Source organism: Alosa alosa, chromosome 12 (assembly GCF_017589495.1).
Source record: "Alosa alosa isolate M-15738 ecotype Scorff River chromosome 12, AALO_Geno_1.1, whole genome shotgun sequence".
In the NCBI taxonomy this organism is placed as follows: Eukaryota; Metazoa; Chordata; class Actinopteri; order Clupeiformes; family Clupeidae; genus Alosa; species Alosa alosa.
The window spans coordinates 18478843-18489992 of record NC_063200.1 but is presented as its reverse complement, the minus strand read 5'-3'; the positions used below and the strand labels follow the sequence as shown (position 1 = coordinate 18489992).

The following is an 11150-nucleotide window of genomic DNA, read 5'->3' as shown; positions in this document are numbered from 1 at the left end:
GCAGGGGTGTAAAAAAGGGACTTTTGCATTTATGCTACTATTTTTACATTCGAGAATCATTGACGTATTGTTTGTGCCTTCTCACGACCCGTCTAAAGATTTACGTGGCAAAAGGACCAAAGCAGCTGAGCCGAGATCCGTCCCAACTCTCCGCCTTTAGCGTATGCTGCCAACAACCACCTTACAGTAATTTAACGTATCGAATGGGCTGAACTGAAGCCTTGATGTGGAAGTTCACATTACTTTGACACAAAAAAAAATGATGATGAGGGCTTTTGAACCTTTCATTCTCCTGGCGTTCTGCTGTGTCACAGCATCAGGCTACTTTGTTAGCATAGACGCTCACGCCGATGAGTGTTTCTATGAACGAGTAAACTCAGGGACCAAGATGAGCCTCATGTTCGAAGTTGCAGAAGGAGGCTTTCTTGACGTTGATGTGGAGGTGAGATGTCACTATCGAGCAGTTTTCTCTGGATTATGTTTCTGTCGTTCACATGATCGTCTGAAAGAGTACAATTTGGTTTCAGCCTGAACAGCTGGTAACGATAGCTTTCATTCATTTCACGAGGCTAATGTCAAACTAGCTAACAGTTACCATCAACCTCGCTCATCATAGGCTGGATAATGATTTTATGTTTTTATGTCTGTCCGTGTCTGTCAAAACGTTGCTGTGATGGTTTGCCTAAGGCATGGTTAGCTGGCACGAGATGCAGGTGTTAAATGTAATTCAGAATGAAGAAAACTAATAATATTAAAAATAAGATATGAAATAACAAGATAATGTTTTGCCAATTGTAGCCCATTCTGTACATCTTATTGTTTGTATCAGATGCTTGTTTGGCATTGGTGACATAATTCGAATCCAGACCACATCCAATGAAATGAGAGTCTAGCATTCAGATTTTCATAGGATAGGATAGACGTCCTTTGCTTGTAGCAAAAAAAATGGATATGGAACTGACAACTGATAATATTACAAGTGAGGGAAATTAGAAGATAATGTTACTCTACAGATGCTGTTTCAGCATAACTCACCATTGCATTGGATAGTTACTTACTGATTGGAACTGATCAAACACTTTCTAACAGAGGACATCACTAACACAAGATATACCTGTCTTTTCTACAGATTACTGGACCTGATGGGAAGCAGATTTATAAAGGCGACCGAGAGTCTAGTGGGAAGTACTCTGTTGCGGCGCACATGGACGGCACATACAAATTCTGCTTCAGTAACAAAATGTCCACCATGACTCCTAAGATTGTAATGTTCACTATTGACATTGGCGAGGCTCCAAAAGGCGACGACATGCAGACTGAAGGTACCGATTAGAGCTCTCTGATGGTTTCTCTAACTTAACATGGATAAGTGTCAAACATCTTGGCTCTAAAGATACCTTTCTGTAACAATGTTCAGAAACATCCCATTGAAATGCTAAAGGGATATAAGGAAGACTTGGCTTTTAGCTGTTTCCAGAAACAGCTTTATTCAATTTTGAGATGTGTATTAAAGAATGCTACTCATTGTGGTTATGATGGTTAACTTAACACCCTTTCTCTCAGGTGCTGGAGATCACTGGGATGGTAGGGCTATTCTGCATTATGGCTGACACTGATCTAACATGCATAACATGCATTTTGGTCATATTATCAAAGTTGTTCTGCGGTAATACTCAAACACTTGGTTTTATGGTAAAATTGATCAGCTTGAACTGGTGACCTCTTAACAAGAGCCTTTAACAGGATGAGGAGAATTGCCTCTGTTTGAAATGGGGACTAATTAAGTAAAAACAGACCATTGTGTTTTATAAGTGAGCTCTGAAAACAGAAACGTCCTTAAGTCACATTTCCTGCATGATTTCAGTAGATAAGTTATATTCTTTAACAATGAGGTGTCCAGACATTATACCCTTTAATTATACTTTTGTGTTGAAAGATTCAACTCTACAATGAAAATATTCAAGCCTAAAATGGAATTAAGTCTACTGATGTGTGTTAATTTGTGAGTTTTTTGTAATGAGAGCATGTGTAATACATTAGCGTGTGTGTGTGTGAGTGATGTGTGGTTTGTATGTGATTGTTGGTGCTGTTTGATCTTGAGGCACAGCTGTTAAGTTGCTGTGTGTTGTCTATTTCAATGGCATGTCTATGTGTGTGTGCTTGTAATACCACACCATGTGTAGCCTATCTCCACTGGCATGTTTGTGACCGCAGTGTGCGTGTTTTCCAGCCCATCAGAACAAACTGGAGGAGATGATTAATGAGATGGCCGTTGCTATGACAGCAGTGAAGCATGAACAAGAGTACATGGAGGTCCGTGAAAGGATCCACAGAGCGAGTAGGAACATTTCTCTTCTGCCCATCCTTCTCCCAGCTACACAAGCATTTACAACATAAATGTTATCACTGTTCCATGCTGTCACATATTGCCCTCAAGCAAAGAAGAAGGCAACAGCTCCCCACTGAATTCGATATATATTCTGAGTTTGTGTTTTAGATCATATAGTATAATGACTAGTTTTATAACCATTCATAATTTCTGATCAATTGTAATATTTGTGCAAGTTTTTTTTTTAAATTGATTTATGGTCTTGTGTTCTTTTCTAGTTAATGACAACACCAACAGTCGAGTGGTGCTCTGGTCTTTCTTTGAAGCTCTAGTGTTAGTCGCCATGACACTGGGCCAGATTTACTATCTGAAGAGGTTCTTCGAAGTGCGACGAGTCGTATAAAACTCCGAACCTGTGAGCTCAACTGGTCAACACCTCAGCTTCAGGATTCAAGCCGGTCTTGTGGATACTCCCAAGTGTCAGAGAGTATATTTCGAACCACCACAATCATCTTTCTTTCCACACAATCCATTTAGCTGATGTCATTCTGTTCTGTTGTCTGCCTCAAAGTCAGCACAGTCCCTGTTTATCTCCATTTTTAAGAGGGCGTTTGTAATTTATTATTTCTGTAAATGTGTGATAACCATAAGTCACAGACAGAGGGTGCTGTGCAAGATTTGAGGTGTGGTGACTGCTACTAGTGATAAATAACCGTCAAAAGGTTATTGTGTAATGTACTTGCCTGTTTAGTTGAGTATTATTTAGGCTTATTAGTCTGAATAAGTGCTCAGTGATGAAGGAAATATTCAGAATGTATTTGTAAACGAATGAACTATCTGTTTAGTAGTGGATCTTATGTTCCACGGACTACGCCATGCTGTTACATCTTTCTTGCTTTGGGCTTTTACGGTGTAGATTTTTAATCCTGTCATACATTTGAGGCACATAGAAAGTAAAATATTTATGTACATGAGTGGGAATTTTTTCTGTTCCCTGTTTATTACTGGTTGCTTGCGGTCACTAAAATGTTTGAATGAGAGGTGTGATATATATTAATTTGCGTTACACTGTTCCTTTTGTCAGAATCAAATAGGAATGTTAATTTAAGTATTTTTGTAATTAGAATTTTCTGTCAGTTCAGATTCTCAACTAAGGCCACTGCTTACTCTGTATCAGTGATGACTGAAATGACATGCAGGTGAATGAATGGCTTGAACTGTACAAATGTAAAGTAAAATGCTTATGTTTGTGAAACTTGATTTAATAAAAGAAGAATGAGACCTTCTCTATATATTGATGAGTTGGTGATTCTTGTAGTGGTCCATCTAGTTTAGTTCATCTGGATGCGTTTTCAGATATGGCTTTGATATCTCTTAACAGTGTCCAAATGTTCCAAGTCATTGTATAAGCCTCTCTATATGTATTTTTGGGTCAATGACGGGACACTCATTTTTTTGTGTACATATGGGTTGCATACATTTAAAATTGGTAAAAGTTTAAAATAATTTGACAAATTATTTTCAAATATCATTTTCATCAAACCCTAATCTTAAAGTTTTGGATTTATTTATTTTTGAAAGAGTATTAACTGAATTTGGGTAAAATTGTCAACACGGTGTAACCACAAAAACATGAACCAAATAATTACACTTGCTGAAAAAAATGTGAAAATCTCTCAAATCCCTTCTAAAATAATCTGGCATGATCTTGCAGAATAACATTTCTATATTTAATACAAGTAATGAAACCCCATTGTTCTGAATGTTTTAATTAATATGGGGAATCGTGTCCATTAACCACATCAACCACTTAAAATGTCAAGTGGTGTAACCATCATTTAAGGAGCAATTTTGTATTTATTATGCCAGAGGATCATGTGACAGGAAACTATGTCATAGAGAAGGACCCTTCAAGACCCCAACTGCTATGAGTCAAGATTAGCAACTCTCTTAAAGTAACATAATAGTGTGTTTAGGCCGTGGCCAGGCAAGCTTAGGTTACATGTCAAATGGTATGACCTTTTGAAAATGTTTACAAATCATAATAATCATAAAATATTCAATTTAATGTAAAACCTGTGTTTGAATATTCACATAAAGGTGAAGTGTGTACATAGTTGTCCATAATAATGCCTGCAAATTTTGCTTTTCAATAGAAATGTCAAATGGTGTAACCGGTCTTTTCTGTTTGAGACCAGTTTGGTCAGATTCAGGGCCAAGAGTATGTCATTTTAGGTGCCAATTATATTATTTTTATAATTTAAATAGTGACCCTAACTGTTAAGCATGAACAATAACTTTAAAAGGGTTTAATTAGATTGCAATTTAAGCGATTTTTGAAATGTCAAAGCTTTTCATTTTAAATTTAAACTTCCATAATTATTTTTTAATATTTTATTATGATGTATGTAAACAGTATATTCAAATTATAAATAAATAATATAAATACATTTATTATATATAAAATGTACCTCTTGTCCCCCAATGGATGCCTACAAGAAAGGAAAACGTCTCGCCACAGAGTGCAAGTGAGCGCAGATCCTGCTGTTGGTTGGTTGTTAAGAAATGATCATACCCACTCTTTCACTCACACTTATTCTCTCTCACACACACTTTGGGCCCTATTTTAGCAATCTAAAATGCATGGTCACTAGCGAATAGCATAAATACATTCAGGGGTTTGTCCAGTCCACATTTGGGGTGGTTTTGTTATCAAACGTCAGGTGCCTGGTGCAAAAAGGAGGCTCTTATATTTCTTAATCAGTCATGGGTGTGTTTTGGGCTTAACATCCTTTAAACCAATGAGGAGGACATCTGTCATTCCCTTTAACAGCAAGCAGGGCAACATCAAACAGCGCATCAGTATTTTGATAGTCAGCAGTGTATTTGAAGGAATCTGCTTGTACGCAAGACCGTATGGAACAGGTATTCCACTAAGCCATTCTTTACTAAAACCTAGCAGAGTATAGGCTACACACATCTGCACTTGTCTATTAATTGAACAATAGGCAAAGTGAAACTAACTTCACCATGGTGTCATAGTCAATGACAAAACAGTTATACACAGTTAATTACTTTCACTATTGACTGACAATGGGTTACCAGCAAAAACATAGCCTGAAAAAGCAACACTTCCCCCTATAATGTTCGAATGACTGAATAAATAACCTAAGGACATTTATTCTGCAGTGGAATTGCTGCTTACATCTCGTGACAGTATGTCTTCAGTTGTGTTTCAAATGCGCCTTTCGCTATAGACCAGACTTTTCTTGGTCAGTGGCGTAATGATTTTTAGATCGCGATTTTTAGATCATGTGCCAGACCACACCTTATGTCGGTAATTTCCACACCCCTGGGCGCATTATTTAATAAAAGTGAAGTGTAAGATAGGAAAAAACTTCGTCAGAATAATCTCGAATAATAACATATTCTCATACGATATTACAAAATAAACTAATAATTTCATGAGAGCAATTGCATGAACTCTAGGAGGTGAGACATATTAGATATTTGTCCTTTTTGTGGTTACACCATTTGACAATTTAGCAGGCTGTTAGTTCTATCTTTTGTTAAAAAAATAGTATACACGTCATATTAAATAATATGAATACAACAGAAATACAAAGTATACACTTTAGCAAATCTCAGGCATGTTTTGTTTAAAGGTTTTAACATATTTTTAATTTTCTCATCTTACCAACCCTTATATGTCACTGACCCTTGTACAGAGTGATGGCGGAACCAAAGTTTGTGGAACGTGTTCCTATCCGGACTGTATATAGCTTCAGACAGGAAGTGGGTTCAGCATGGTTTCAGACCGTTTCAGACAGAGGTTGAGCGCTCAGAGCAGATAGTGGAGTTGTTGCTGTATCAAGTGAATTTATTCATGTAGGATGGATAACTCAACAGCTGGAAAATGGGACAGTTTACCAGTAAAACTGGATGACAACATTATACAGACTCTCGACGAGTTGAAATTTACCCACATGACTCCAGTCCAGGTATTTTCATCATGTCACTTGTCCAGCATGACTATTGTTTACATGAGATGATTACATGACAAATTACCACTCTTTCTGTTTTAGGCCGCTTGCATACCTCTCTTCATGAGTAATAAAGATGTGGCTGCCGAAGCGGTAGGTTTTGTTCAGCATAATTGTATAAAACCACATGTTGATCCAGCATAACAGCTGCATCCTGTTAGAAACATTCTGATTGTGTGTGATCTGATCGAAGGTGACTGGCAGCGGAAAGACTCTTGCCTTCGTGATTCCGATTCTTCAGATTCTCCAGAAACGTGAGGAGAAGCTTAAGAAGCTACAGGTATATCCAATGCAGCGACTCGCATACCTTAAGGCTTGTTTTATGTCGTTTTCGGGGCATATAGCAAGCAACAGAAAAATCAGTAGTACTTTACCTAAACAACCTGCCTTTTCAGATTGGTGCACTAATCATCACACCCACCCGAGAACTGGCCCTACAAATTAGTGAGGTTGTGGGACGTTTCTTGCAAAGATATCCCCAGTTCAGGTCAGTAAATAACTTTTATTGTAAGCCAGATCCTATCCCCAGATTTACATTACTAGAGCTTGACTGAAAATGTTACCCCCTTGCAGACAGATTCTTTTGGTTGGTGGCAGCAATCCTATCGATGATGTGGAGAAGTTTAAAAGCCAAGGGTATGTATTCAGACTTCTCACACATACTTGTCAACTACCCAAGTTGACACTAATGACTTGTAGTCTGTTTCAAGGATTTGAATTAGTGATGTTGACTGGATCTCTTCTGATAGGGCAAATATTATTGTGGCAACACCGGGTCGCCTGGAAGACATGTTCCGTCGGAAAGCCGATGGACTGGATTTGGCCAGCTGTGTGAAGACTCTGGATGTTCTTGTTCTGGATGAAGCAGACCGTCTGCTTGGCATGGGCTTTGAGGCTAGGTACGGTACTCCCCATTAAGTCCTTCAACAACCCATTAAGCCACACTAAATAACTCCCATCTTTGTAATCACATCACGTTGTTGTTCTCAAACACCAAATCAATCAGTTGAATTCATAATAATAATTTTCCTGCTGCCAGCCTTAACACCATCCTGAGCTACTTGCCCAAGCAACGGAGGACAGGGCTGTTCTCCGCCACTCAGACACAGGAACTGGAAAAGCTGGTGAGGGCGGGGCTTCGTAACCCTGTACGAATCGCAGTCAAGGAGAAGGGCGTAGCTGCCAGCAACTCTCAGAAGACCCCAGCGAGACTCAGCAACTACTACACTGTGAGTACACAACACCCGCTTTGAGTTTGATATATAAGTTTTGATTAGACAAAAAGTGTCACTAGAGAGAGAGACATCCTATGGTAATTGTTATGTGTATTTCTTTGTGTCACATGGCTTGTCGGCTGTACAGATGTGTAGAGCTGAGGAGAAGTTCAACACACTGGTGACCTTCCTGAGGCAGCACAAGAATGAGAAGCAGCTGGTATTCTTCAGGTGTGTAGCAGGCTCAACATCATCTGCTTCATGTGAACACAGACACACTGACACTGCATACAAACAGTGCATAAACACACTTTCCATTCTGCTCCTATGCCTAGTTGTCACTTTTACTGAAAGAAGAGCGCAATATTAATTTTAAAATTTGAAATATATTAATTTTAAAATTAATATATTAATTTTAAAGGACTTAACTGTGTTTTTTTGATGACATAATGCGGGCATGATGCAGCAGTGGTAACGTCACCACCTGACAATTTGTTGGGCCAGGTTCGAGAATCATTGTGACTTGTGTCACTTTGGATAAAAGTGTCTGCTCAATACCAGTCAACTGTAACTTTAGCTGTAAAATATTGTTTAAGTAAGGCATTTGTATACTGTATGATGACATATTGTGTGTGGGATCATAGCACCTGTGCCTGTGTGGAGTACTTTGGGAAAGCCCTGGAGGCTCTCATCAAGAAGGTCACCATCCTGTGCATCCACGGCAAGATGGAGAAGAAAGACAAACGCAGTAAAATCTTCTCTGAATTCCGAGAGCTCAAGAGGTTAGAAGGACAACAGCTCTTTTTCTTATGGGCTGCTGGCATGAGTCATTGTTCTCCTCAGAATCCATTGAATTATTTGTCTCAACAAATATGTAATGAAGCCCAAAATGTGAATGTAGAAAGTATACTGAGAGGGAATGCACACAGATGAATTGCACGTAGGTCCAATACCAATGTCCTGTGTTCAATTTTCTGTGAAGCACATCTTAATAAGATAAGATGTGTGCCTATGTCATTTGACTTCACACGAAGAATGCTGTAGTCTCAGGTGTCTCTGTCTCTTTTCTGTTCTAGTGGGATTCTGGTGTGCACAGATGTGATGGCACGAGGCATCGACATCCCAGATGTCCACTGGGTGTTGCAGTATGACCCTCCCAGCAGTGCCAGGTCTGTCAACATTCACACATTACACGTTATAACATTACACACATCTAACAGCGAAACATTTTACATTTTTCATCGCTGTGTCAGTGCAGACTGCATTTATTAAACCTCATTGTCTGTTCAAAACATCACTGTTCACTAATCTTAATCCTCATTCTACACATCTACATACAAAAAATACATACATACATACATACATACATACATACAATAATTACTTTTCTTAAAAAAAAAAATAAAACCTTTTACTGCTGCAGAACATTAACATTTTTTGTAGAGGGTGAACAACAAACATTCTAACAATACAGTAAGAGATCTGAAATGTTCCTGAGTTAATGATACAGAAACTCTATACAGTCTGTTTTGTGTTACCAGAGGAAAACCCCTTTTTTTAACAGACAACAGAAGCTCTTACTAATCTCAACTCTCACTGTCTCTACAGCTCTTTTGTCCATCGCTGTGGCCGAACTGCTCGCATTGGTAACACTGGCAATGCCCTTGTTTTCCTGTTGCCCATGGAGGAGACGTATGTCAACTTCCTGTCCATCAACCAGAAGGTACTGTAATATCACTCCCTGTTTATATCTACTCGGTGCCCTGGGGGGTATTCCAAGCACGTGGTTTAGTGACAAACCTGATGTATGTGTTTTGTGTGTTCTGTTGTCAGTGCCCTTTGCAAAAATTACCTCGTATAAAGGACGTGGTGGACGTCTTGCCAAAGGTAAAGGCCCTTGCACTTTCAGACCGTGCTATCTTTGAGAAGGGCATGCGAGCATTTGTGTCCTACATCCAGGCCTACGCCAAACATGAGTGCAGCCTCATCTTCAGGATCAAAGGTGAGTCTCTACCTGTGACATGTAGAGTGCAATCAGATATTGGCGCATATTGAGACTCTTATTTGATCTGCCATTAGCGCAGGTATCATTATGTTAGTCAGTTTATCATGTTACCAGCGATGCCCTGATTTGTAGGCTGTACCCCACAGGCTACATAATCTCGTCTGACGCATTCAGTTAAAAGGTATTGCTCAACGATGCTGTTGATCACCTTTAATCAAACCTTTCATCAGCTTTCCCGCATGTGCGACACTGCACATGTACTCCCATAATTGGGCTCAATGCTTTTTGTGTGTGTGTGTGTGTATGTGTATTTTTTTCTGTCAGATCTCGACTTTGCTACTTTGGCCCGGGGCTTTGCGCTTCTCCGCATGCCTAAGATGCCAGAACTAAGGGGCAAGAGTTTTCCCGACTTCCAGGAAGAGGCGGTGGATACAGACACCATCCGCTTCAAGGACAAACAGCGGGAGAAACAGAGACAGAAGAAGATTGCTGAACAGAAAGAGAAACCAGAGATACCCAGGAAAAGCTTCATCAAGAACAAAGCCTGGTCCAAACAGAACAACAAAAAAGAAAAAAGGAAAAAGAACGCTGCCAAGAGAAAACGGACGGAGGTACAAAACACCTTTGTCAGATGTTCCATGTTCGTTCACAAATCTGAGTCTGCTATGTGTGTTTATTTGCATTTGAGTACTCATTTTCTGTGTTGATAAGTCCGTTATCTCTGTGTGCAGGGATCTGACGTTGAAGATGAAGACATGGCTGAACTCTTGAGCGATACCCGTCTCCTCAAGAAACTGAAGAAGGGTAAAATCAGTACTGAGGACTTTGATAACCAGATGTCTGGTCGGCGGGACTCGTAGTATAATCGGATCTTGGGACTTGGACACCGAGGGCACCTAAAAGCCCAAAGCATACAACTCAACAGAGTGGATGTGGGTGTGAGTGAGTCACCTGCAGTTTGAGCGAGTTGTGGAATGAGCAGAGCTGGGAGAGCACATTACTAGAGCTCATTTTTCTCCAAGACTCGGAGACAGTCAGGCATATGAGGTCCTGTTGAAGTCTGTGCGGAAAGCTTAACTTTTGCCAAAACAAACCAGTTAAAAATATTGGTGTTTTATAAACTATTTTGAAATGTATTCACAACAGAACAGAATATTTTTCTGTACTGGGGCAGGAAAGGGTTAGAGGTCAGACATGCCTCTCTATTCCTTGTCATCCTACTTTAACTCTAGCCTGGATATTCCTTTTCCAGCAGAGGGAAGAACGGATGGCTGGAATATTCTGCAACCTCAGGACTATGTTATAAAATGTACAGACTTGATCTGTATTTGTAAATCATAGTGTTGCTGTTCACAATAAATGTTAATACTTTTAACATGAGCTTTATATGTAGGGAACTGGTCTGTGTTTTTGATCAGTATTGATCAATGAGGTGTCTCACTCTCTAATCATGATATGTCATTAAACAAAAAAGTATCTCAGTTTTGTCCATAGGCCTACTGTCTTTCCATACCCACATATTTAGTATGCTACTTGCATCTGTCAGTTGACAAACATTA

General features: G+C 39.3%; 2 protein-coding genes across 3 annotated transcripts; both read left to right on the top strand.

Moving 5' to 3' along the window:
- Positions 1 to 95: 95 nt before the first annotated feature.
- LOC125304426 (transmembrane emp24 domain-containing protein 2-like) lies at positions 96 to 3621 on the top strand. Of its 2 annotated transcripts, XM_048258690.1 has the most exons (5): positions 96 to 442; positions 1130 to 1322; positions 1564 to 1584; positions 2231 to 2338; positions 2608 to 3621. In XM_048258690.1, the coding sequence occupies exons 1-5, from the start codon at positions 260 to 262 to the stop codon at positions 2730 to 2732; spliced, it is 630 nt and encodes a 209-aa protein (XP_048114647.1). In that variant the 5' UTR covers positions 96 to 259; the 3' UTR covers positions 2733 to 3621. The 2 variants fall into 2 exon arrangements, with proteins under 2 accessions (XP_048114647.1, XP_048114648.1); XM_048258691.1 differs by lacking the exon at positions 1564 to 1584 and having other exon boundaries at positions 98 to 442.
- A 2506-nt stretch (positions 3622 to 6127) lies between these two features.
- Positions 6128 to 10971, top strand: ddx55 (DEAD (Asp-Glu-Ala-Asp) box polypeptide 55). The gene is made up of 14 exons (XM_048258951.1): positions 6128 to 6330; positions 6415 to 6465; positions 6566 to 6652; positions 6768 to 6859; positions 6946 to 7008; positions 7122 to 7271; positions 7412 to 7601; positions 7735 to 7817; positions 8231 to 8368; positions 8663 to 8755; positions 9195 to 9309; positions 9420 to 9588; positions 9916 to 10202; positions 10323 to 10971. The coding sequence occupies exons 1-14, from the start codon at positions 6223 to 6225 to the stop codon at positions 10449 to 10451; spliced, it is 1755 nt and encodes a 584-aa protein (XP_048114908.1). The 5' UTR covers positions 6128 to 6222; the 3' UTR covers positions 10452 to 10971.
- Positions 10972 to 11150: the final 179 nt, after the last annotated feature.

What these genes read in the sequence shown, in the direction of transcription:
- LOC125304426 (XM_048258690.1), top strand. Translation starts at nt 260, where the DNA reads ATGATGATGAGGGCTTTTGAACCTTTCATTCTCCTGGCGTTCTGCTGT. An exon ending in TGCTGGAGATCACTGGGATG is followed by an intron (nt 1,585 to 2,230) that starts GTAGGGCTATTC and finishes CGTGTTTTCCAG; the next exon opens with CCCATCAGAACAAACTGGAG. An exon ending in TGAAAGGATCCACAGAGCGA is followed by an intron (nt 2,339 to 2,607) that starts GTAGGAACATTT and finishes GTTCTTTTCTAG; the next exon opens with TTAATGACAACACCAACAGT.
- ddx55 (XM_048258951.1), top strand. Translation starts at nt 6,223, where the DNA reads ATGGATAACTCAACAGCTGGAAAATGGGACAGTTTACCAGTAAAACTG. An exon ending in CAAAGATATCCCCAGTTCAG is followed by an intron (nt 6,860 to 6,945) that starts GTCAGTAAATAA and finishes ACCCCCTTGCAG; the next exon opens with ACAGATTCTTTTGGTTGGTG. An exon ending in GAATTCCGAGAGCTCAAGAG is followed by an intron (nt 8,369 to 8,662) that starts GTTAGAAGGACA and finishes TTTCTGTTCTAG; the next exon opens with TGGGATTCTGGTGTGCACAG.